Raw genomic sequence first — 26784 nt, 5'->3', positions numbered from 1 at the left:
AATACTAATGTACCAATACTGGTTCATCAGTTAAACAAATGCACCACACCAATGCAAGATATCTAAAGAGGAAACTGTGGGGAGGGGAGGGAGCACTGGACTCTCTGCTCAATTTTTCCATAAAACCAAAACTTCCCTAAAAAAGAAAAAAATTTGTTTTTTATGGCCACTGCCCTAGGAGGAGTCAGAGGACTTGCATTCTCAGGTCTACATCATTCACTGACTATGTAATCTCTACTGCCCAAAATACCTCATATGCCCTATTTTATCCCACCTTTATTAACATAAAACGGCTTCCCTTGTGGCTCAGCTGGTAAAGAATCCGCCTGCAATTCGGGAAACCTGGGTTCGACCCCTGGGTTGGGAAGAGCCCCTGGAGAAGGGAAAGGCTGCCCACTCCCGTAATCTGGCCTGGAGCGCAGAGTCGGACGTGGCTGAGCGACTTTCAGCTTCGTGTTTAACCTAGTGAGGTGGAGAGTGAGGGAGGTCTGCCTTTCTCCCTTCAGGAGGGTAAAATAAGCCACCGAATAGTTCTGCTTCATGCCCAGCATCACGAAGACAAACTGCCCCACTGGCACGGCCAGCATGGAGAACTGTACCAGTGAAAAGAGGGACATGTTTTTAATTCACTGGGACAATGGTATCTTTGTATAATGCCTTTAATACCAGGATTCACTGGGAAATATTTTCACCCACTAGAGAAAAATCAGGACTTTGTCAGCTCCCTTTGACGATTCTTTCCAGGAAACATCTCAGGCATGTATCAAGGCAGCCACATTCATCAGTGACATTTACAAAACATAATTCTTTTCAAAAATCTCAATCTAAATACACACTGGAAATGCTCATACTAAAATTCTATTTTATTTTCATGGATATCTACCCATTCGAATATATAATCCAGCTAAGATAAAACAGGTTCAAGCTCCAAAGTCTATTTAATATTTGAACTAAGTCTCTATGAATTTTTAAACTATTACTTTTTATTTCATGTATCCATTTAACACACTTCAGAAAGATCTAGTAATAAAATCATAATCCTAACTTTTAAAATATGCTTAAAAATACTACTTCTGCAACATTTCCTGGTTAGTATAACAAAACTCATAACACATAGTTTATATCAAATATACACTTAATGTTCAAATGTCATTGCTACCAACTTCTCTAAGCCTCAGTGTTCATATTGGTGAAATGCTACGCTATGCTATGCCAAGCCACTTCAGTCATGTCCAACTGTGTGTGACCCCATAGACGGCAGCCCACCAGGCTCCCCCGTCCCTGGGATTCTCCAGGCAAGAACACTGGAGTGGGTTGCCATTTCCTTCTCCAATGCATGAAAGTGAAAAGTGAAAGTGAAGTCACTCAGTCATGTCCGACTCTTAGCGACCCCATGGACTGCAGCCTACCAGGCTCCTCCGTCCATGGATTTTCCAGGCAAGAGGACTGGAGTGGGGTGCCATTGCCTTCTCCGATTGGTGAAACGGCAGTAGTTAAATAGTTATGAGATTCAGAAATGAGAGAGAACTCATTTGCAATACACTACCCGGCGCCTGTCATATAAGTGCATGTGTGCTCAGTCACTTCGGTCGTGTCCAACTCTGCAACCCTGTGGACCATCGCCTGCCAGGCTCCTCTGTCCATGGGATTCTCCAGGCAAGGATACTGGAGTGGGTTGCCATGCCCTCCTCCATGGGATCTTCCTGACCCAGGGATCAAACCCAAATCTCTTATGTCTCCTGTAGTGGTTCTTTACCACTAGGACCACCTGGGAAGCCCTAACAATGATTAATACCAAGAATTTTTTCTAATGTTATGTCAACTACACCCCTTTTTAAAAAAAAGAGGAAAAAGACTATTTTAAAACAGCACTTTCTTTTTTTGATAAATATTTATTTGTTGTTGTTGTTCAGTAGCTCAGTTGTGTCCGACTCTTTGCAGCCCCATGGACTGCAGCAGGCCAGGCTTCCCTGTGCTTCACCATCTCCCAGAGGTTGTTCAAACTCATGTCCATTGAGTCGGTGATGCCATCCAACCATCTCATCCTCTGTCACCCTCTTTTCCTCCTGCCCTCAATCTTTCCCAGCATCAGGGTCTTTTCCACTGAGTCAGCTCTTTGCATCATTTACTGAATTAACTGGGTTCCATCCATCTACAGCTAAGCTAAAGGTCTATTTAACAGCAGCTTTAAATGAATTTTTAAAACTCCAAACTATGTTTTGTAATGAACATACACTATAAGAGATTTTCTACAAATTAAAAAGACCCCAAGTATCTTCAACTGTAACTTCTATAACAAAGTCATTGCACCCCATCCTGTCCCCACACATACAGCCAACCATCAGCCACGCTGTAAGTTTCTGAAGTAAGCTCCTATTGAACCAGCCTTCCATCCAACCACCCCAATCTTTTGGTGGCTTCCTGAGGCTCCCATCCCATTCAGCCTCCACACTGTTACCAGAGGTATCTTCCTGAAACTGATCTAATACCCTGGCAAAGATCATGAGAGTTCCCTGCCTAGAGAAGAAACCCCAAATCTGGTGCTGGCTATGGCATCCCAGGCTCTCTTCAACCTGGTCCATATTCAGCCAGATCTACCTTCCCATAACCGCCACCCCATCCCATTCAGCCAAACTCTCCAAATGAGTTCTGTGGTTCTACTAATGCAACAGAATTGCCCCGCCAGACCCTCCCCCTGAGGCTCTCCTCCCTGCCACCTTCAGCCTCTGTTCACGGAAAATCCCACTTGACCTGAAGGACAGAGTTTTCCCCAATACCCAACCCCAGGAGGACTATTTGCTTCCTCTTCTGAATGAAAAGAGAGTAGAGTAGAAAACTATGACAATTATAATTACATTAAAGGAATAGACCATACAGTGAAATATTACTCAGCCATAAAAAAGAAATAATGCTATCTGCGGCAACATTGATAAACCTAGATATTATCATACTAAGTGAACAAGTCAGACAGAGAAAGACAAATATCATAAGCTATCTCTTATATGTGGAATCTTAAAAAAAGATCAAGTGAACTTTAATTTATAAAACATAGACTCACAAACATAGAAAACAAACTTAGGGTTACCAAAAGAGAAAGGGGGGAGATAAATTAGGAGCTTGGGATTAACATTTTCATACTACTATATATAAAATAGGTAACCAAGATATTGAGTATAGTTCCCAGTACTATACAATAGGTCCTTGTTGGTTACCTATTTTATAGAGAGTAGTATGTATATGTTAATTCCAAACTCCTATTTTAGTGGTGGCTTATTAGTTCCATTTTCCTTACCAGGACCTCCTGTTTTAAAATATTTATGCATGCAAATGGTTATTAGGGTGCCTGGTCAGGGTGGGCAGTTTCAGTCAGGGTGCTTCCTCTAATATTCCCCTTTCTTCCCATCTAGAATTGAGATGCAAAGGCTGGAAGAGCAGCAGCCACCTTGTAACCCGAGAACAACCACATGATGGCCAAGAAGCAACACACAAGTCTGGGTCCTGGTGGCAAAGAGAGGTTCCCCACAGAACCCAGTCCCTGAGAAAAAGAAAACATCATCAACTGTTCTTTGTTACAAACATCCAAACACAATCTTAGCTAACACTCATTACTAGTTAAACCTATTTCATTTTTTAAAAGAAAAGAAAAAGCCCAGACTAATACCACCGTAACTAGCTACAAGTAGCACTATCGCGATGTGCAATGCTCAGTCACTCAGTCATATCTGACACTTTGTGACCCCATGGACTGTAGCCCTCCAGACTCTTCAGTCCGTGGGATTTCCCAGACAAGAATACTGGAGTGGGTTGCCATTTCCTTCTCCAGGGTTCTTCCCAATCATGATGAGGCCCTACTAAAGACCACTCACTACACAACTGACTATCAATCTCAAAGAGGAGATGAAATCTGAAATCAAGATTTTGCAGAATCCTGAAGCCAACTGAAAACCACTGAGGTCACATGGATTGAAGGGGGCAAAGTTCTCTGAAATCTTTACACTCCAGCTTCCAATTCAGCCAGCACCAGAATTAATTTACACAGTAAAAGATAGGATTTTGACCATTCATGTATCTGTGTATGCCTTAAAAGTGAACTGAAAATGAAAATTACAGCTGGAATAGTTCTCAGTTCCTTTTGTCACCATGCACAAAAGCAGAATCACGGGGCCTTAACGTGAAAAGGGATTAAAGCAACTCCTCAGCGTTTTCATGGAAAATAGAAACTTCTGTCTTTTTTCTTAATCAAAGAGGTTTTTTCCATGATCTATACACACAGATTGGAGAAGGAAATGGCAACCCACTCCAGTACTCTTGCCTGGAAAATCCCATGGGCAGAGGAGCCTGGTAGGTTGCAGTCCATGGGATCGCTAAGAGTCGGACACGACTGAGCGACTTCACTTTTACTTTTCACTTTCATGCATTGGAGAAGGAAATGGCAACCTACTCCAGTGTTCTTGCCTGGAGAATCCCAGGGACAGAGGGGCCTGGTGGGCTGCCGTCTATGGGGTCACACAGAGTCAGACACGACTAAAGCGACTTAGCAGCAGCAGCAGCATACACAAAGATACATAGTCATACATAAGTAAGAAACCTGCCGCTCAGCTTTCACAGAGAATAGTAAGAAACCCTTGTTATAGTTATTTGAGGATAACTGATCAATTTCCAGGTCAATGGGAAAATACTCATTTTCTTGGACCAAAATAATTTACCTTTCTTGTCCATTAAGTCTAAAATGTATAGAATACAATTCATTGGATTCACATTCAGTTCAGTTCAGTTCAGTCACTCAGTCGTGTCTGATTCACATTAGCGCTCTCATTTTCACACTTAACATCAATTTTAAAAATTAACAATGTGTTGAGAAAAGAAAATCTTCCATCACAGATTCAAACAGCAGAATTTCACAGTGACAGCTAATTAATACTAGTAATATAATAATACACAGAAATTAATTCTAATAACAGTATGTAAGTTGGTTTCCTTATACTGACAGGAAAGACAAGAGGGATACTGGGCATCTTTTATGCTAACCTACTAAAAATGTCTTATATTACATGGTAAATACCCCGGATAATTCACTGTAAGATATTAAAGAAAGTCACTGATATGGGCTATTTCTAGTATAAACAATAATAAAGAAATATGTTTTATTTGTAAATAAACGCTTTTATTCACCCTGCCTCTGGCAATCTGCTGAAGTAATGAGATTTTTTTTTTTAATCAGATGCCTTGAACATCCTAGCAATAAATACATTTTATAAGTAAAGGCCCTGGAATATGAATCAGAACACGGCACCCTTCTCTGCAGCAAATAGCTCTTTCTGTGTTATTCTAATTCAACAGACAGTTGCCTCTTTTCACTCAAAAGTAAGGACCAAAGCAAGACCCAAGAATAGACTACACCATAAATAATTAGGGCTCACTCACTCGCCGCTATTCTTGTTCTGATCCAGAAGGCTAGGTTTGAAGTTCTTCCAAAGCCATCTGAGGACTCAACTCTCAACTTCTAAACCTAATAGTCATAATTGCTAACTTTATACATTACTGTAATTCTCCGTTTCTGTCAACAGACAAATTCTGAATTTGTTACAGCTGACCCACACTTTCAACAGCTGGGGCATATGATCACTTGGCAACCTGATAACACTCCAGCCAAACGCAAAGTCACCCTGGAATCAAGGAACTTGGTCAGAAATGAATATCGAAATAAGCTCTCAAGTTCAGATAGGAATGGAAAATGTTTTGAACAATGCACGATTTCAGAAAATGGAACAACTGTACTTTGAAAGTTGAGTGAGCTGACACTCCCTATTCACAGCCTACAATTCTTTTCTGATTAGATCAGCCCCCACAGCAAGTCATCGGGATAATAAGCACTGTAATGAAGTCATCGAATTGGATACTGATGGGAAATCATAACCGGCTTCAAAATACATCGGGAAACAATGAGTTTTCCAGGTCTCTAGCTTTCCACATAACACACTGGCCAATACTCTTACTTTTCTTTCCAAGACCAGATGAAACACAGAACATCTATAAAGCCGAGGACAAACTGATGACTTATGCGTTTTAACACAACAAAGAAGATGAAGGAAACAACCTCCACTTTTTCAGCAAATTCGGGACTACAAGTTTGAAAAAGTGGATGTGTAAAGTTCCATACTGATTATTAGGCTATAATGAAAATGAGATAAAGTGAAATCGGCAACGACCTCCAGGATCTTCTATTTCCTTTTACTTCCAAAGGCAAATAAAAACCATCTTTTACAGAACGTCCACTTCCTCAAGGCAAGTCAAATCAGCACCTCAGTTATTTCTGTTTTCTAAGTCATCTGCAAGTACCCACATGTCACAGAGGTAAAACTTGATGGGACAAAAATTCATACAGCTATCTTTTTTTTTTTTAAAAGTAAAAAAGGTATTTACTTTCAAACTTTCAGACTCTTTCTTTCTGACCTTAAAGAACACAGGTGTGCCTGTTCCATAAGGTTTATTAGTGTATTGCAATATCTCTCATTTTTAAGGTTCTGGAACAAATGATTAAGAATCTTATTTTCAAATGGAAGTATAGATGTAAACATGAGTGTATTGGACACGAACGCATATACAGATGCTACAAATGTGCTTTAGCCTAAAATATCATAGCACTTGCTCGGTGGTAGTATCATACAATAGAGCCTTGGCACAAAGGAATTCTGATTGTGCTGTATACAGAATTCTACATGCATTAAAGGAATGTCAAAAATAAAATATGTTCTAGAAGGAGATGAAACATGTTCATGTAGATTTTGAGCTTTGGGGGGAGGGGGCCTGGAATTTAATTATTCAGTTCATGCATCTTTAACCATATAATCCCCACTCAATTTACAGAAATTGAGTTTCTTAAGACCAAAGCAAATATTCAAAAGAAGCAAGACCACTTGAAATCAACTGATGAAACAGGCCACGATTCACCATTAATATATTAAGGCTCTTAGCCATCCCTGGGTGTGGAGCGCTTAAGTAGAGCCACAGTTAGGAGATTGTCTAGACATATTGAAAGACAATGTCCAGAGACTAAAAGACCCTTTAAGATGAGAAAGTGTTCTTTAATCTAACCTCTCATTTAACTATAAAGTCAAAATAAACACAATGCTAAAACGTCAATACTATTTATCATAGAATTTCCCCAACGTAAAGGACAGGCAGAAAAATATCTCAAAATATACTCCTTTACCTTTAAATTTACAACAGACTCTCTGACGAAAGTCTTTCATCCATCACACTATCAAGTAACCTTTACGATAGGTAGGAATAGATTTAATATAGTCACGAACCATAAACTTTTCAAATAAAATCATTTTAAGAAAAACGATTTGGTGATGCTCTCAGTGGTGAAACAGTCCATTTATTTAAGAAGCTAAGAACCTTTTTTTAAGGGTTAACCAATACCCCGTATCAAGCAAGGTCAGCAATGCCTTAGTAATCCCACGGAGAATGAACCTGTAACCACCCTCCCAGCAAGAAGGATGATTATGCGTAGTGCTTAAGAGCTTTTTACAAAGGAGAAAAACGCAAGGTGCCTCTTGGAAACCAAACCCCTCCCCCGCACTGTACTGCCCATCCGACGGTGTCTCCCGGCCATCGCCCACCCGGCCACCCTCCCTGCGGTGGGATACGGAACCCCGTCCCCCAAAGACCAGGTTCAGTCCCAGGACTGGTCCAGACACCTGTTTACTTGTGCCCAAGCAGCAGTGGCTCCTGTCAAGCAAAGGAGACGGTCACCCCGCAGGTCTGTGCCCCGCCCAGGCGGCGGGGGCGACATACCTTTGTACCTCTCCAGGACATCCTCGTAGGCCTGGAGGTACTCCTGCTCGTCCACGCACAGGTAGGCGGCCGGGGAGAGGTACCCCGCCATGCCCAGGTTTATCTCAGCGGGGACCGGCCGAGCCCCCTCTCCCGCTCGAAACCCGGACAGGACCGCAGTCAGCGAGGGGCAGCCGCGGGCACGGAACGCGCGAGGAGGGGGGAGCGCCGGGGCGCACAGGGGTTCGGCCGGAGAGACGCCCCGGGGTCTCAGCAACGGTCCGTGCAGGCGAGCCCGGCGGCGGCGCGCAGCGCCACGCGGCGCGGGGGAGCCCGGGGCCCGGCGAAGGCGGGCGCGTGGCGACGGGCGCCTGCACCCTCGTGAGCCGAGGCGGCGGCCGCCTGGGCCCGGCTCTGCGCGCCCGCTCGGGGCCGGGAGGACGCGCGCGCTGCCTCCGCCCGCGGTGCTCCGCGGCGCATCTGCGGCATTTCCTGGCCGCCGCGCCGCAGACGCGCGCCCGCGCCCGGGAGGGGGAGCGCGGGGAGGGGGCGGGCGAGAGGGCGGGCGGGCGGCGGCCTCCGGCGGGCAGCGCCCGGCCCCTCCCCGGCCCGCCCTCCCCGGGCGCGGGGCGCCGCCCGGATCCCAGGGGCGAGGTTTCTATTTGGGACCCACAACAGGTGCCTGGGAAACAAAGCCGCGGATCGCGCCTCCCGCGCTCGCAACCCCCGCGGGGCTCCGGGGGAGACCGGGGGAGCCTCCGGGACCGGCCGGCCGCGCGGAAGGGCCGGGCCCCGCGACAGCGCGGGGCGCACGGGCGGGGGAGCCGGGGTCCGCGCCTCGGGGGCCGCCTGCGCCTGCGCGCCCCGCAGCCCCGGCCCGGCCGGCGGCCCCTCCCTGCCGCCCCCCAGAGCCTGGCCGCGCCGCTGCGCCGCCAGAGACACCAGGCTCCGCCACCCGCTCCTCCCCGCCGCGGATCACCCAGCGGTGTGATGTGGCCAAGTGACTTACCCTGTCTTCATCAGGATAATCATATCATAAAGTTCATCATATCATATCATCATATCACAAACATGTGACATGTCAACATTGTACGTGTTCGCTGTTACTATTATCAGATGAGCCACTTCATTGTTGACTCTGATTGATGACTCTGGCCACATCTCCCCTCCCTATTTCTTCTTTCATGAGTACTGACCTTTTGTCCTTGATGAGTCTTTTTTTTCTTTTTTAGTGATGTGAATCTGGTCCGATTTCCATGAATTGTTACATGGGAATGAGTAGTCTTGAGAACACTGTATACTCTGGATAAAACTTCCTTAAGTTAGAATTGGAAAGCTTTACTTCGCATTAGTAATTGGCCTATGTGACTCCAAATAGAATAAGACCACCCTTCTCTTTTCTATCCTGACCACTGACCTGAGTTTGATCTCACATCCCACTAAGCCTTTAGGATCACTAGAATTTTCTTGCGACTTGGCATGCATTTATGTGCACATTAGCTCATGAAGCAACAAGCATGAACCATATGGGACACCTAGAACTGAAAGGATTAGCAATTCAATCCCTAAGAGTCGTTCCATTTACAAATCACATATGTACAAATAAGTCTCTCAGAACTCTCCTGTCTCTCATGGACACAGAGAACAGAGTTGTGGTTGCCAGGGGGTACAGGCTTGGGGGGAGGAATGGAGTGGAAGCTTGGGATTAGCAGATGCAAACTATTATATATATGATAGGTAAAAAACCAGGTCCTACTGTATAGCATAGGGAACTAGTATCCCGTGATAACCATGAGAGAAAAAAAAAATGAAAAAAAGAATATATATAACTGAATCACTGCTGCTGTACAGCAGAAATTAACACATTGTGAATCAATTTTACTTCAATTTTAAAAAAAATTTAAACTGTCTTGTCTCCCTCCCAATGAATAAGGTCATTGAGGGCATAGTCTGAGCCTTAATCAGAAATTGCCACCCAGTAGCTTCCCTGATAGCTCAGTTGGTACGATTCCTGGGTCCAGAAGATCCACTGGCGAAGGGATAGGTACCCACTCCAGTATTCCTGGGCTTCCCTTGTGGTAAAGAATCCGCCCACAATGCGGGAGACCTAGGTTTGATCCCTGGGTTGTGAAGATCCCCTGGAGAAGGGAAAGGCTACCCACTCCAGTATTCTGGCTTGGAGAATTCCATGGACTATATAGCCATGGGGTCACAAAGAGTCGGACACGACAGCGACTTTCACAAGCACCCAGTTTTGTGAATATAATAACTGCACACTCAAGTGATTTTTAACTGTTCATTTAAGGAACTAGTCAAAAGGAACAAGCAGCACTGGTAGTTGTTGGGGTAAATGTATATTCCTGGAATGATAATCGAGGCTCAATCTGCTAATAATCTTAGTGTATTCCACGAGGAAGTGGCAAAAGCACAGCAGTTTAGAGCTTGGTCCCCCAAGTCAAAATGGCCTGAATTCAGATCCTAGCTCCACCACTTCCTAGAACCTCGGGAAGAGTCTCTCCTCTTTTGGCAGATTTCTGGCCTGAAAAAAATGGAGAAAATAAGAGTGTGTGTGCTCAGTCACTCGGTCATGTCCAAATCTTTGCAATCCAATGCAAAGCAGCCCTCCAGGCTCCTCTGTCCATGGAATTTTTCAGGCAAGAATACTGGAGTGGACTGCCATTTCCTACTCCAGGGGATCTTCCCGACCCAGGGATCGAGCCCGTGTCTCTTGGGTCTCCTGCATTGGCAGGTGGATTCTTTACCACTGTGCCACCTGGGAAGCCCTGAAAATAACAGTGCCTACTTCACAAAATTGTCAAGAAGCCTGAATGAGATAACATATGGGCTTCCCTTGTGGCTCAGTTGCTAAAATATCCGCCTACCATGTGAGAGACCTGGGTTCAATCCCTGGGTTGGGAAGATCCCCTGGAGAAAGGAAAGGCTATCCACTCCAGTATTCTGGCCTGGAGAATTCCATGGACTGTATATACAAAGAGTCGGACATGACTGAGCGACTTTCACTTTCACTTTTCATCAGGTGCATAGGGCCATCAGTCAACCCTCATTCACAGAGCATTTACCATGTGTCAGGGAATTTGCAAAATGTTTTGCATTTACTACTTTAATCACCATAGCCACCATGATCCTTGGATAGACAAAATGAAGCTAAGAAGTAAATGTTCAGTAAATTGTCCAAGAAAACACAACCAGTTTGGGATAGAGGAGGAATTAAAATCCAAGTCTAACTCTGCGAAGATCTTTCAATTCTTCACTTCAAAGAATTCACATGGGACAAATATCCATAATTTAAAATAGCATCATCACTAACCAACCATATACCTTCACAAGCACTTCAAGACTGAAAAACCCAGCTTACGATATCATGCAGGCAAAAACAGCAGATCTGCTGGTTACGATGTTAAAGAAAACAAAGCCCCTTTCCTTCCATGTTACCATGTCATTTTCACCTTGACCCTGAGATCAGGAGAGCATATATGGCATGATAGGCTCAGATTTTAACATGAAGACACTGCGATAAATGCAGAATCACTTTTAAAATTGTAAAGTATCAGACATGTGACATCGTCGCCGGGAAATGTACATCTGATTATCTCATCACACTGCTTTTTACATCTTCAAGTGATTCTGCACCACTGACAGCTAAATAGTCCAGTCTCTGCAGAGCAGAATTGCTCCAAAGCGTCCTAACAGTTCCCACTCTTCCCTACAAATCCCAGGCTTCAGCTGCACAGATGACTTGCAGTTTCCACCTGAACCCACCTCCCTGCTGTGTGTCTGCAGCTCCATCCCGCGGACATGACCTCCAGTTTGCACCAGTCCATCAGGCTAGTGAAATCGCCCCTCCCGCAGCAAGCCCCCCAGCAGCCCTTCGGGAAGCTGCCGGCCTGCTCTTGGTCCGGGGTAATCAGACTCTCCCTCTGGGTTCTCCTCATCCAGGCCCTCAGAGCCGTCACAGCTGGCCTCTCACCCTGCTGTGACTCTCTCACTCGCGCGTGTGAGGTTAGAACTGCTTTCAAGGCAGAACCAAGTATGCACCTTCATGTTGTCCCAGAAGCGTAATAAACATGTATTGAACGAGAGTGACTAACGGGATCCCCCAAACCATATGGTCTTCTCCACTCGAGACATTTCCTCATTCCATTCTATTTTTACAACCTTAAACACAAATAACCGTGTCCAACTTTCAATTCCTTTATTACTAAATAATAAACACAGTGGACATCCCCACACCCTTTCTGACCCTTGCCCTGACTCTTATTAGGGATGAACTTCACAGACAGATTAGGTTTCAGGCCAAGTGCGAAAATGCCTAATAAAATGAGAAGCTGAAACCTGAATGATATGTTTTCCAGCTCTCCACTGTACCACATCCCCTCAGATGACCTGTCCCCTTACCTGGATGCTGTGTGGCAAGTTTAACACATAATATATCTGAACTTCATAGTTTAGCCATATGATGATGAAACAGGTGTTTATTGACCCCTCAGCCTATGCTGTGTGTGTGAGGATGGATGTAACTTGTGTGCAATAGCCAATTTACCAGTGTTTATTTTAAACATGGTCATTAGTACACGTCCATACTAGAGCCGCTTATTCTGTCTGTTGTTTTATTTTCTTTTGTTCTATTTTTGAAGAACTAATGTAATCTTAAAGTCCGTAACTCGGAGGTCTCCAGTGCAGCAACTACCACTAACTTCATAGCAAACCCTTTACAGTAAGTAAGGTGTGGCCTCGCCCTCACAGAGCCGAGACTCCCATGACCCCAGTGCCCACTTTTCCAGTGCACCCCATCAGAACCCCCGGGTCCTCCATTCCCCACCGGCCGTACACGCCGCCGGCTACTACCGCCAGCCGCTGCTGGCTGCCTGTCTAGTAGTTTATGTGATCTCATCCCCCGACAAACAGGTGCCTGTCCTTCTCCCCTAGCCCCTCCTTCACTACCAAAAGCAAAATGCCCATCTCTGCCACAACCATCAAAACTCTCAGCCCAGGAGCACCTTCCGCCGTCCAGGCATCCTGCTTTGGAGACCCAGGCTTGCCACAGAGCACCACCTGTCACCATCTTCCCTTTCCGCCGAGATGAGTATCTGGTACCCTGGTTCCGGCACTGTTTCCTCCGCCCCCTGGGGGTGTCATGACCGGGCAGGGAATCCGGCCTTGGTGACTAGACCCTCCGGTGCCCACCCAGCCCTCCACAACCCCCCGGCTGCCCTGCTCACCCTCCCTTGGCTCCCAAACTGTTTCCATCCTCCCTGCCCTGCCCACCTCCACCCTCCGCGTCAAAGGCCTGGGCGAGACCAGCCAGCATCTCACAAAAGAAGCCAGGAGAAGCTCAAGGCTGTTGCCCCAGAAACCCAGATGAGAGAATGGCTGGCTGGGCGCTGTTTATTTTTCCCGTAATCAGAAAATCCCACTGAGGGGACCCTCGGGGGACTCTCGGCCACCATGGTGGCCAGGATCTGAGCTAGTCCCCTGCAGCCCCCTAGAAGGTAGACAAGTCCCAGCTCTGCATGATGGTGGGAAGCAAGAGAAACTGAGTGGGCAGGGGCCTGGGAGGGAGAGACGGAGGGGGAAGAGGCCCAATCCACAGTAAAAATCAACTCTGGTAAACACCTCGCCTCTGGCCTTTGCAAGAGAGGCCCCCGGGACACACCCCAACCTACCCCGTTGCCATTTCTGAGAAAAAAATTAGGTAACAACCACCTCAAAAAGCATAGGTCATATATACACAAACCACACAGGCACTGCAGGCTGGGGGATAGATTTCCACAGCAGGCTCAGCTTACAGCTGAGTAAAACAAGCCATCCCTTCTGGGACCTACAGGCAGTGCAAGGGAACACCAGGTAACAGAAGAGAAACATGGGTCCCTCCCATGTATTAATTAATCAGGGATGCATGATGGCTAAACCCTCAAAAGCACCAAAGGCAGGAGTTGCTATGAACATATGATGCTAATACAGATGCTATGCTTAAAAAAAAAAAAAAAAAAAAAACCTGTAGAGAGCCCTACGCAATCTTGGGTACCAGAACCCAGGAATCTAGCCCCCTGATAAATCTGGTGGCTCGGAGCTCCCAGGCAACAGGGAAACGAAGCTTCCAGCAAACACACTGTGAAACACTGAATTAATACTTTCAGATTGTCACGGTGGCGACTGCACACATATAGGAAACTTCAACGCAGATGCCTGTAAATATCCTCTTGGTTTCAAAGATATCGGGTCCTCCAACCAGAAGACGGGGCCAAACAGCTTAGTCACTAGCAGACAGGGCCAATTGCTCCTTCGATAAAATCGGGACAGAAAGTAAACACGGTCATCCTCCTCCCCCACCTTAAGCCTCAGCTCCCGGCCAGACAGGGCCCCCGGGGAGCCGGTGGGTGAATTTCCACCTCTCTGCACCCCCCAGCCGGGCCCCCCCTCCGCTCGCTCTTACCTGCGATCCTAAGCACAGCCCTCTCCGCGGGGTCCAGCACCGAGCCCCCGTGGATCTTTCTTTTCGATCGCTCATGTTTAGGCAAATTCCAGGGTAAGGTGTCTCCAGGAGCTGGAGATGCAGAGCCAGATTTCTGGCTGAAATCATCTTCGTCAGAAAAATCCGCAGAGGAAGACATGGAGCAGCGATAGGACGCGTTCCCGGAGCTCTACAGGGGATGACACAGAGAAAAGCATCAATGGCAGGGCACTCGCGTCAGCTCGTCCATTTCAGCAGCCCCCTCCCTGCCCCCAAAGGGAGTCCGCTGTCCCCCACCCTCCTCCGAGCGGCGGGGGGAACGCGCCCCAGGGCTGACCCCAGCGCTCACCATCTTCTCCGGGCCCCGGCTCCAAGCCCAGCCACAAGGCCTGGGCAGCTCCGGTTCCAGGAAGATGGGCACCCAAGTGTGTGGCCTGTGGTCCGGCCACCAGCTCACAGATGACTGGCCCAACAATGAAGCCAGAATCCACAGCCTTCCTGTTACAAATCTATAGTATCTGGCTCCCCCACCAGGCCGGGACCGAGATTTTCCATTACGAGCTGCTGCTTAATTCATTAATGCAACTCACTCCAAGTTGCAAACACAAAGCACAAACGCAGGATGCTGAGTCCTGACTCCTTTCCGCTTCCCCTCCGAGTCTCCCCTCCGACCAGGTTTGAGCCCCTCGTTCTTTTCAGTTCATTTTTTTTTCCTGAGTTTGAAGCTAGTTCCCAGACTCTTCTGGAGGAAGGAGGGAGGAGGGGCTGATTCTGAGAAGAGCCTTTTCTGCAGACCTGGAGAGTACAAAAGGCTGTTTGCCGAAGCCAAAGGCAGCGCCAGTAAACAAACGTCTGAACTCGGTTTGGAGCTCTAGAGATCATATAAACTTCGAGCAGAGGAACAGCTGCCAGCGATGGAGACGGAGGGATGCGGTGGGGAGGGGGAAGAGCTCCCCGGCCCGGCCTGCCCCGTCATCACACGCGGAAACCGGAGACGCGGCTCGGACCCGCGTGCGCGGCCTGAGCTCGGTCCTCCCTGCAGGAGCGGAGCCGGGCGCAGGGCGTGTCCGGCTGTCTGCCCTGCAGGGAAAAGTCACCAGTCATTAGCCCTTCCTCTTTGGTTGGGTTAAGTTTGTGATAATCTAGTGAGCCACTCATTTACCACTGAAAGGAGACTGCTAACTGTGCTGTGAAGAGGGTTATAAACAAGATAAAGCATCCATGGGAAAAAAAAAAAAAAAGGCTGTGTGACAACCTCCCAAAGCACGAGGGATAAACCAGAAGTGAATCAGGATCTGGCCTCCGTCTAGTCAGGCATGACCGACATGAAGTCCTGATGCACATGTAGTGACCAACACCATCATTTTAAAAGCAAACATACTATTTCCTGCAAAGTGTCTAAGATTTATCTTTGGCTTTACTCTTTCCCCTCAAAAGCAGTTTTCCGTTTTACATGAAATGCATCGCTTTGGCTAATTATCAATTTATTTAGATTTTGTGTGTTTTCTTAGTGGAAATCGTGTACTAGGCAAATAAATAAATTCCACTGATTTTCTGTATTCATTGGAATCCACAGAGTTGTGAGGAGGCATTAAGTCAGTCACAGGATGCTACTATCAACCTACTTTATTTTCCATGTTTTTCTGAAAATTCGTCCTGAGCTCTATAAGGCTGTGATGCTGGGTAGGTCCACAAAAAAGGATGACATTCTTAAAGACTTTCAAAAGGGTAACGGGTTTCCTTGGTTGCCTTCTGTCTTCCTTAAACTGGCTTCCAACCTGTCCTTAAGAAAGGTCAACTTTTATCTGTGAGCTTGTATTTCTTGTTGTTTCATGCACTCTTTCAGTGAGAGTAGTCATTTGGTTGTTTAGAGACAGACTTGGGGAATAAATGGTTAAAGGACCACCCCCATCCAAAAACTCTGATTATTGATTTTTGTAGATGAAGTAAATTTTTCTAATGATTAGAGTCTCAGCTAATGGAAGAGCAAAACATGATTTATGCCATGACATAAACACCACTCATCACCCAGCCAGATGGGAACATTTACGACCCTGGACCCAAGGGTGTTTGACTGGTGCAGCCTCTAATCTGGACGTGTCCTTGGTGAATGGGTAAGAGAGAAAGGAAGACAAGGCAATCAGCAGCACCTCTTTCAACAACATAGCGCAGGGAAATACACACGCAGACGGAGGGAAAGCACGCTGGCTTGTACACAGCCAAGTCTCTCCCAGGCTGCAGGACTCGAGTGCTAACCATCAAAGCATTTGGTTTTTCCCCACAACAATCTTCATGAACACTCTTTAAATATAAGGTAAACTATACAAAATTAGGCCCATGTGAACCTTGGAAACTGAGAACAGATTTTTTTTTTTTTTTATCATTTACATGCTTCATATTCTGAGAATTACCTTTTAATTCACTTTTTAAATTTTAGACATATGCACTCGGCAGTACAGAAATTTTTTTCTATATCTTTTTAGCCTTATCTGGCTGCTTTATTGAATTTGAATTTTCTATTTTAATTGGTGGTGTTTGCTGTTGGCTGTTTAGCTGCCAACAAGATAGAGACTAAATTGGCCACCTTTTAAGGGCTATTGAATTTAGTCTTTTAGGTTTTAAGTGTGTGATTAAATGAATGCTTTTATTTTAATCAATGAAGGTTGTCTATGGTTTCTGTCTTCAAATTTGGGGAAAATATATTTCGAATCTTAGTAAATTTGCATTCTTTCTAATGTCAGTGGCATCCATGCCAGTGAATCAAGCAGACTTTCTAAATCAAGTGTTCCAGGTGGGAGGCTGAAAATTCCACCACTCACCTGTCCTTTCCTAATATCAGGCAAACTGGATGAACCATTGATAATTGTTTTTCTGTTTCTTTTTTATTTAATATTTGATGAGGTGAAAGAAGAGAGTGAAAAAGTTGGCTTAAAACTAAGATCATGGCATCTAGTCCCATCACTTCGTGACAAATAGAAGCAGAAAAAGTAGAAGCAGTGACAGATTCTCTTGAGCTCCAAAATCACTGCAGATGGTGACTGCAGCCATGAAATTAAAAGACACTTGCTCCTTGGATGGAAACCTATGACAAACCTAAAAAGCATATTAAAAAGCAAAGACATCACTTGGCCAACAAAGGTTTGTACAATCAAGGCTATAGTTTTTCCAGCAGCCCTGTATGGATGTGAGAGTTGGACCATAAAGAAGGCTGAGCACTGAATAATTGATGCTTTTGAACTGTGGTGCTGGAGAAGATTCTTGAGAGTCCCTTGGACTGCAAGGAGATCAAACCTGTCAATCCTAAAGGAAATCAACCATGAATATTCATTGGAAGGACTGATGCTGAAGCTTAAGCTCCAGTACTTTGGCCACCTGATTCAAAGAGCAGACTCATTGGAAAAGACCCTGATGCTGGGAAAAGCATGGAAAGCAAAAAGAGAAGGGGGCAGCAGAGGATGAGATGGTCAGACAGCATCAACGACTCAATGGACATGGATTTGAGCAAACTCTGGGAAATGGTGAAGGACCAAAAAGCCTGGCCTGCTACAGTCCGTGGCGTTGCCAAGAGTCGGACAAGACAGCGACTGAGCAACAAATTGAAGTACAATTGATTTACAATGTTGTGTTAGTTTCAGATGTACAGCAAAGTGATCCGGTTATACATACATATATATATATATATATTCTTTTTCCTGAGAATGGATTCAAATGAAGCTGCTTTGAAGTCGACTGACCCTCCAAAACTATTCTTTATTGATTTGAAATGACTTGCCGCTTCACAACTCTGCCATGGGGGTTAAAGGAAAGAGCTGGGGGTACAGTCCTTTCTTTTGGAAAAAGCAAATGTGTTCTCTGACCCAAAGTCCAGGCCTCGCCTTCGATGTGGGGCTTAAAGTTCAGACAAAGGAAGAGAACTCTTGGGACCAGAAAAGACCCAAGTTCCTCCTGCTCTGCTCCTGTTGCCTAAGGTTTGATTCCTGTTAAAATATAAATATCTGTCTATAGGGAATTCAGTAAGTAAGTGACAGTATAACCATACAATGGACTACTTTGCAGCAATTAAACAAAAATGTTATTGATCTACATTTAGCAAAGTGGGAAGGGTGCATACAGAATGAGTCCTATTAAAAAAAAAGTCTCTGTGTGTGTGTGTGTGTATGTGGAAATGAATAGAAAGATAGATGATATCTAGACAAATAGGCAGACAGGTAACTATCTACCAGAGTGTAAACAGCAGTTATCTCTGGGTGATGACTAATGCTATGAATGAATTTAATTTTATTCCTTATAATTTTTTAACGTAAAACAAACAGTATACAAAAAGATTACTGAAAGGGAGAAGATACTACATCAAGGGTCAGAGAAAATATCAAAGGCTATAGAAAGAAACAACCATTTAACCCAGTGATTTTAACTGTCTGGGGCTCACGGACACCTCTAAAAGTCAGACCAGAGCCCATAAGCAAAGACACACAAACTTCAAGTGTGATTTTATGGGATTCACTGGCTCCGGGCTAAGCCCCCAAGTTACATCAACTGTCAACCCCATTTGGCCTGCGTGTTGAAAACAAAAAAAGTGGGGAGTGGGAAAGAATGTGCAGTATTCAAAAGTGAAGAAAGGTAATTAGGAGAGTAAAGACAAAGCTGGCCCAGGTCATCATGGTTTAATATTTAGCCTTTTTCCTTAAATAAAGGACTGTGAGAGTCCTCCAGTCTGACAGCGGATCTCTGCGACCAAGAACAAACAGCTAGGCTGTGAGGGACAGAGACCCACGCGCTGTGTCAGCACAGCCTCCTTGGGAAGGCGGTCTGAGCAGCTGGATTAGATCACCAAAAGCGAGCAAAGGGACCTTCCTAATCGCCAATTCACTCCCACGGTGCAAAAACAACCCAGATCTCCTAAAGCCAGGATAGTGACATAATGCGGCATTTTTAGCAGGGGAACTAAACAATAATCGCTCTAATTGAAACCCCAGTGGGGGATCTGGACTAGCACAATGGAGCTGCCTACCCTGGAAGCCGCCCAGCCTCAGCACCCGGATCTGGAGGAAGGTGCCAGGAAACTGCCTTGGCCCAGCATTCTCTGAAGGCAGCAAGAAATCAGTGTGGAGATAAGACCCGGAGAGGTAGCCAGACGGCCCAAGGCCCAGAGGCGGACACATGGGCTCTCACAAACGCGCACACCTGAGACGTCGGCAGGCTGCTGTAAGCACGGTTCCAAAAATTTAACAAGAAAATAAAAAGCCTGTGAGGAATCAATTAGACAAATTCAGATTGAGGGATATTCGAAGATAATTTTATCCTGGACTCTTTCAAAGAGGAAAAAGGTCAATGTCACAGAACACACACACTACCCAAAGTGGCTGCTGCTGCTGCTAAGTCACTTCAGTCGTGTCCGACTCTGTGCAACCCCGTAGACTGCAGCCCACCAGGCTCCACCGTCCCTGGGATTCTCTAGGCAAGAACACTGGAGTGGGTTGCCATTTCCTTCTCCAATACATGAAAGTGAAAAGTGAAAAGGAAGTTGCTTAGTCGTGTCTGACTCATCGCGACCCCATGGGTGCCATAGCCTTCTCCGACCCAAAGTGGGGACTCTACTCAATTTAAAAAGACAATGGAAGCCTAACAATACAGTTATGAGCCTTGGTGGGAGTCTGAATTTCTCTTTAAGCTAAAAAGACATGTTAGGGACAACGGGAAGAATGTGCACCTGGATCACCAACTGTTTATTAGCTGATACCGGGAGACTGCTGTCAATTTTCTGAGGTGTGCAAATGGTATGCTGGTTGCGCAGAAGAGCATCCCTATCTAAATTCACTCTGCCGCACTCGCTCTCAGCTGTTTCCGTATAAACAGGAATTGGTAAACGTGGCAACAGCTTAACAGTGAGTCTTCACTGTACTGCTCTCCCAACTTTGCTGTAAATTTCAATATTTTCAAAATGAAGGGCTGGGGAAACACAGAGCAAGGTCTTTTATGGTTTGTGTGTGTGTGTTGCTTAGTCCAGGCCTGTTCTCACAAGATCAGATCCCCTGGGTTTATGTCCTCGGTGACAGAACCTAACTAAGTAATTGCTCATGTGAAAGTCGCTCAGTCGTGTCCCACTCTGCAACCCCATGGACTGTAGTCTGTCAGGCTTCTCTGTCCCTGGGATTCTCCAGGCAAGGATTCTGGAGTGGCTTGCCATGCCCTCCTCCAGGGGAGCTTCCCAACCCAGGGAGCGAACCCAGGTCCCCCAGAGCATCTCATAGACACCTGGAGAAGAACCGAAATAGATGCCAACCTCAAAGGGACCCCAGATTTCTCTGCCTCTGTCCCAATCACAGTTACATCTTTCCAACAGGTGGAAAAGATATTTAAAAGGTGCCTTGGTGTTATTCACTTAATACACAATCCAGCGAGCACAACATTGGTGCAGTATCACATAATTTTTATACATTTTATATAAACTCCCACCAAAAAACCAAAATTTAGAATAAGTGAAGATCCAGTTTTGTTTAAAACTCTGTTGATTAGGTAAGCACAAATACTAAATACTAACTTCTTACAAAGTGTATAAAAATACTTGATCTGGCCCAAGACTATTCTTCCATACTAGTTTTCTATTTGAAAATAAGTCCAAAAGAAGGGCACACTATGTGATTTTAGAGATCTCAAGGAAAACCATCTCTACCACAAAGAATTAGGTGTGGAAGAAAACAGAAAATGTTGGAAAATGTGTTTAACCCGCTGAAGACAAAATGACTTAGGGAAAACTTTGGGGGCTGTGCGCTTGTCTTAGTTTAAAATGTTTCCCAAACTAGTTGAACAATGCAGGTACTTGCTCATTGAATAAATGACTCCTAATCAGCCTCTTAACTGGAAGCTACCTTTAAATAGTAAGTGGGGAGACTTCTGGTTTGGTAGGGCCTAGGTTGGAGAAGGAAATGGCAACCCACTCCAGTGTTCTTGCCTGGAGACTCCCAGGGACGGGGGAGCCTGGTGGGCTGCCGTCTGTGGGGTCGCACAGAGTCGGACACGACTGAAGCGACTTAGCAGCAGTAGCAGCAGCAGGTCGGCTTTCACCCTCTTCTTTCAGGAGAGATTTGCAGGAACTGTAAACCAGGAGGAGAGCCTGGTGAAGCTAGAGGAGAGCGGGTTGGGTGGAGGGGCGTCAGAGGGAGGTGGAGCTGGAAGGTTCTTAGATCCAATTCAGGGAGGAGATTTGTGGCAGAAAGTGAAGGAAGTCCAAGGTTTCCTTCTAAGTGGAGAAGCCCAGTTCACCAGCCTCTGAAAGAAGGACACTGAGATTCAGGACACAAACTCTCTCCAGCGTGTGAGACTGTGTTCCGGTCACAGTGGTCCTTGGTGTTAGGTTTCCAGGGCAACCAGCCTCATTGATGGGATACAGGCAGGAGAAGTGCTCCCCAACGCCTTCTGTAGCTCTGAGGGATGCTCTACAAGGTAAGCACCAGACTCATTTCCTGAGCCTAGCCTCAGGTCTAGGCTGTCTTGGCTCAGCTCTCAGGCATTCTGCAAGACTTCCTTCCTTTCAATTTAACCATCAAGTTCTCACTCTGCATCGTTTATTCAGTGACTGAGGTCAGGGGCTGGACTGAGCATTTTTACTCACTGTCCAATTTAATTCTCACAGTAACCCAGTAAGGAAGTATGATTAGGGAGGTTAAGTCACTTGTCCATAGGCGTTCTCTCAGTCCAAGGTGGAGCTGGAATTCCACCTGGGTCTTTTGGACACCAAAGTGCCCTAGAATGTCCCAGGCCTCAGAGGAACACAGAACACGCTCACAGCCCTCAAATCTCTTACCATGGATTTGGAGAGCCCAAAAGGATTAGACTTGCTCTGTATTTACTCCAGTCCAAAGCACAGAAATGACCAGGAGACAGGTGTCAGTCCACAATGATGAAAAAACATTCCAAAAAATATGACTGCTCAGATAAGGACAGCTTTGAGTGTCAGGGAGCTCCCTCCTACCCAAGAGACCAAGCCTTCACTGAGGACAACCTCACACCAACTCCATGTTCTTCCAACCCCAAGATTCTCCAGCCCGGGGTGTTCTCACACCTCCATAAATCCTCTTCCCATACAGATAAATAAAAGAAAGACCATGAGAAGTATCAAAACAGTTTGAAACTGTTTGAAATTTGTAAAATTTCAAATTGTTTGAAAATTGCAAAAATCTTTCAAAAATACCACAAAATTTTTTGCATGTCAACCTTAATGAAATCATATTAAAATTACAGAAACAGAGACACTGAGAACTAGTTTGCAGAATCTAAAATATGACACAGGGCCTCCCCAGTGTGATCCAGGGGCCAAGATGCCTCACTCCCAAGGCAGGCGGCCCAGCCCAGATTCGATCCCTAGTCAGAGGACTAGACCCTGCATGCCGCAGTGAAGCCCTGGAACAGCCAAATAAATGAGCATTTTTAAAACAATGTGACACAGACGGACTTATCTACAAAGCAGAAACAGACTCACAGACGGAGAGAACAGGCTTGTGATTGCCTAGTGGGAGGGGCTGGGAGAGAGAGAAACTGAGACTCTGGGGTTAGCAGATGCAAACAATTATACACAGGATGGCTAAATAACAAGGTCCTACTTCATGGTACAGGGAACTATACTCAATGTCCTGTAATAAACCATAATGGAAAAGAATATGACAAAGAAAAAAAGAACAAGTTTGCATTTGAGCATCTACAAACGAGTTTGCATTTGAGCGGCTTTGCAAACTAAGGAAGGGAATTTTTAAAAATCTGCCTCAAAGAAAAGTAAAACATAACTCTGAAAATAGTTCCACGACACAGAAACACATTAAGAAGACAAAAACCACTGAAAACAGCTCTGTACCTAGAGAATACTTAATTTTATATTTTGAATGGATGATTATTTATACCAATCAATTAAACATGTATCTTAAGCATCCATAAGCTTCTGCTTTGGAAGAGTCTGACATCCAACCAGGAGAGTAACGGTGATTAAGAGAGCCCACTTTTAAATACCATCATTTTATCTTCATGTACTAGGCTGTGAAATAAGTCTTCCATGGGACAATATAAATATGTGTGTAAAAATATGGTTTACAGCACAAAGTCAAGCAGGAGAAAGGGTCTGATGCAGGAGCACCTGTGGTTCCTGCGGAAGCCAGGATGGAGCTTTACTGCTCCAGCCCCCTGCCTTCCTCCGACCGTATCACCCCAGACTGGCAATGCTGACAGGGCTCTCCCGGAGAGCAGCGGTCCCCAACCTTTTTGGCACCAGGGACCGGTTCTGTGGGAGACAATTTCTCCACAGCCCAGGGGGAGGGGATGGTTTTGGGATGATTCAAGCACATCACGTCTGTTATGACTCCACTGATCTGGCAGGAGGTGGCGCTCCGGGGGAATGTGAGCACTGTGGAGTGACTGCAGATACAGACGGGCCTCGTGCACTCGCCGCCACTTATTCTGCTGTGCGGCTCGGTTCCTAGCAGGCCATGGACCGGGGACCCCTGCCATAGACGCACTGTGTTCCCCTGCCCACTTTTTAAATTTATGTTATTGAAATATAGCTGATTTACAATGTGGCATTAATTTCCGCTGTATAGCACAGTGACTCAGATATCCATATACAGACATTCTTCTTCATTTCCTTTTCCATTACGCTTTATCAAAGCATATTGAATACAGTTCCCTGTGCTATACTGTAGGACCTTGTTGCTCATCCATTCTACATGTGATAGTCTGAATCTGCTAATGCCAAACTCCCAATCCTTGGCAACCAGATGTCTGCTCTCTGTGTCTGTGAGTCTCTTTCGTAGACAGGTAAGTTCATTTGTGTCATATTTTAGATTCCACACATAAGTGATATCATATGGTGTCTGTCTTTCTCTGACTTACTTCACTTAGTGTGATAATCTCTAGGTCCATCCATGTTGCTGGACATGGCGTTATCTCATCGCTTTTTATGGCTGTGCAGTATTCTATTATAGCTATGTATCTATGTAGATATATATGGGCTTCCAGGGTAGCTCAGCTGGTAAAGAATTCATGGGTTTTGATTCATGGGTCAGGAAGTTCCCCTGAGAAGGGATAGGCTACCCACTTCAGTGGCTTCCCTGGTGACTCAGATGGTAAAGAATCCGCCTGCAATGTAGAAGACCTGGGTTCGATCCCTGGGATGGGAATATCCTCTGGAAAAGGGAAAGGCTACCCACTCCAGTACTCTTTCCTGCAGAATCCCCATGGACAGGACCCTGGAGGGCTACAGTCCATGGGGTCACAAAGAGTTGGACACAACTGGGCGATTAAGCAGAGCACTACATATATACGTATGTATATATACATACGTATATATGTATGTACACACACACACACACGTACCACAACTTCATTATCCATTCATCTATCAATGGACGTTTAGGTTGTTTCCATGTCTTTGGCCTGCCGACTTTTAAAAATTATTGGCAAACATTTAAAATTGGGAATTTTACATGAAATTGCAGGTGTGGATCATTGATCCTAGAGATAGTTTCCCCTTTCTAGAAAGAACACATGCTTTCCAGGCTAACACAGAGCTTACTAGCCTCTTTATCCATTTATGACACCTGCCCCTGCAGGCATCTGACTTTAGGGCCCTCCCATAAATTAAGGCAAGAAAGACATTGCTGCATGCAGAGATTAAGAATGACAGAGGCAGGGATGTGGGGATGATGGTAATCAATAAAAGGGGGACGTTTAAAAACTAAGGAGAAGGGAACTGAAGAGAAGACAAAATAAAACAAAGAGGGCAATCAAAGACATCGGTTCACTAGTGTCAGACAGAAAGAGTGCTGCTACATTCCTACTGATGCCCCTGCTGCTCTCATTCTGCTCCATCCCCAAGAACCCCGGGAACCAGACCCTGATGCCCCTGCTGCTCTCATTCTGCTCCATCCCCAAGAACCCTGGGAACCAGACCCTGCTGCAGGATTCAGGAAGAACTGGCCCGTGATCGCTGCGAACTGAGCTGGACCTGCCCCCACCACACTGCTGAGCCCACTGGTTTTGCTCCTAATCCTTCCCCTGGTCAATCCTGCTCCGCATGTGTTCCTCCCACCCCACTCTAGGTTGTAGGAGGCTTTCTGTTGGAAAGAAGACATGGGTATGATCATGCATGTGGAATCCTAAGGTATTAGCACAGGATGTTTGCAGAGACCAAACCCCAACTACCATCCACGCTGTTAGTCATGAAGCTAAAAGATGTACATGATGTTGTCTTCATCACAGGAGACTGGAATGCAAACGTAGGAAGTCCAAGAGATACCTGAAGTAACAGACAAGTTTGACCTTGGAGTACAAGTGAAACAGGGCAAAGGCTAATAGACTTTTGCCAAGAGAACTTATCGATCATAGCAAACACCCTCTTCCAACAACACAAGAGAAGACTCTACACATGGACATCACCAGATGGTCAATATCAAAATCAGATTGATTATATTCTTTGCAGTCAAAGATGGAGAAGCTCTATACAGTCAGCAAAAACAATACCAGGAGCTGACTGTGGCTCAGATCATGAACTCCTTATTGCCAAATTCAGACTGAAATAGAAGAAAGTAGGGAAAACCACTGAATGGAAAACCATTCAGGTATGACCTAAATCAAATATAATCTTATGATTATACAGTGGAAGTGAGAAATATATTTAAGGAATAAGATCTGATAGACAGAGTGCCTGAAGAACATTGTACAGGAGGCAGTGATCAAGACCATTCCCAAGAAAAAGAAATGCAAAAAGACAAAATGGTTGTCTGAGGAGGCTTTACAAATAGCTGAGAAAAGAGAAATGAAAGGCAAAGGAGAAAAGGAAAGATATACCTATTTGAATGCAGAGTTCCAAAGAATAGCAAGGAGAGAGAAGAAAGGCTTCCTCGGTGATCAATGCCAAGAAATAGAGGAAAACAACAGAATGGGAAAGACTAGAGATCTCTTCAAGACAATTAGAGATACCAGGGAAACACTTCATGCAAAGGTGGGGCACAATAAAGGACAGAAACAGTATGGACCTAACAGAAGCAGAAGATATTAAGAAAAGGTGGCAAGAATACACATAATGGTACAGAAAAAACCTTCATGACCCAGATAATCACGATGGTGTGATCACCCACCTAGAGCCAGACATCCTGGAATGTGAAGTCAATTGGGCCTTAGAAAGCATCACTATGAACAAAGCTAGTGGAGGTGATGGAATTCCAGTTGAGCTATTTCAAATCCTGAAAGATGATGCTTTTAAGGCGCTGCAGTGGCCACAGGACTGGAAAAGATCAGTTTTCGTTCCAATCCCAAAGAAAAGTAATGCCAAAGAATGTTCAAACTACTGCACAATTGCACTCATCTCACATGCTATCAAAAATGCTCAAAATTCTCCAAATTAGGTTTCAACAGTACATGAATTGAGAACTTCTTGAAAGTCCCTTGGACTGCAAGGAGATCCAACCAGTCCATTCTGAAGGAGATCAGCCCTGGGATTTCTTTGGAAGGAATGATGCTAAAGCTGAAACTCCAGTACTTTGGCC

At 45.4% G+C, this 26784-nt stretch overlaps 1 protein-coding gene across 23 annotated transcripts in view; it reads right to left on the bottom strand.

Annotated features, from left to right (window-relative positions):
- DST (dystonin) overlaps window positions 1-26784 on the bottom strand; it is a 518621-nt gene that overhangs the window by 400540 nt on the left and 91297 nt on the right. For 16 of the 23 annotated variants that reach the window (XM_070777732.1, XM_070777740.1, XM_070777736.1 and 13 more), the window contains exon 4: window positions 14237-14444. In XM_070777732.1, the coding sequence (XP_070633833.1) occupies window positions 14237-14444 (208 nt within the window). Of the gene's footprint in view, window positions 1-7803; window positions 8074-14236; window positions 14445-26784 lie in introns of those variants that run through there. The other 7 variants (XM_070777746.1, XM_070777749.1, XM_070777755.1 and 4 more) reach the window with 5 other exon arrangements.

This window comes from Bos indicus, chromosome 23, assembly GCF_029378745.1.
Source record: "Bos indicus isolate NIAB-ARS_2022 breed Sahiwal x Tharparkar chromosome 23, NIAB-ARS_B.indTharparkar_mat_pri_1.0, whole genome shotgun sequence".
NCBI lineage: Eukaryota > Metazoa > Chordata > Mammalia > Artiodactyla > Bovidae > Bos > Bos indicus.
This window is presented reverse-complemented; position numbering and strand designations above follow the sequence as displayed.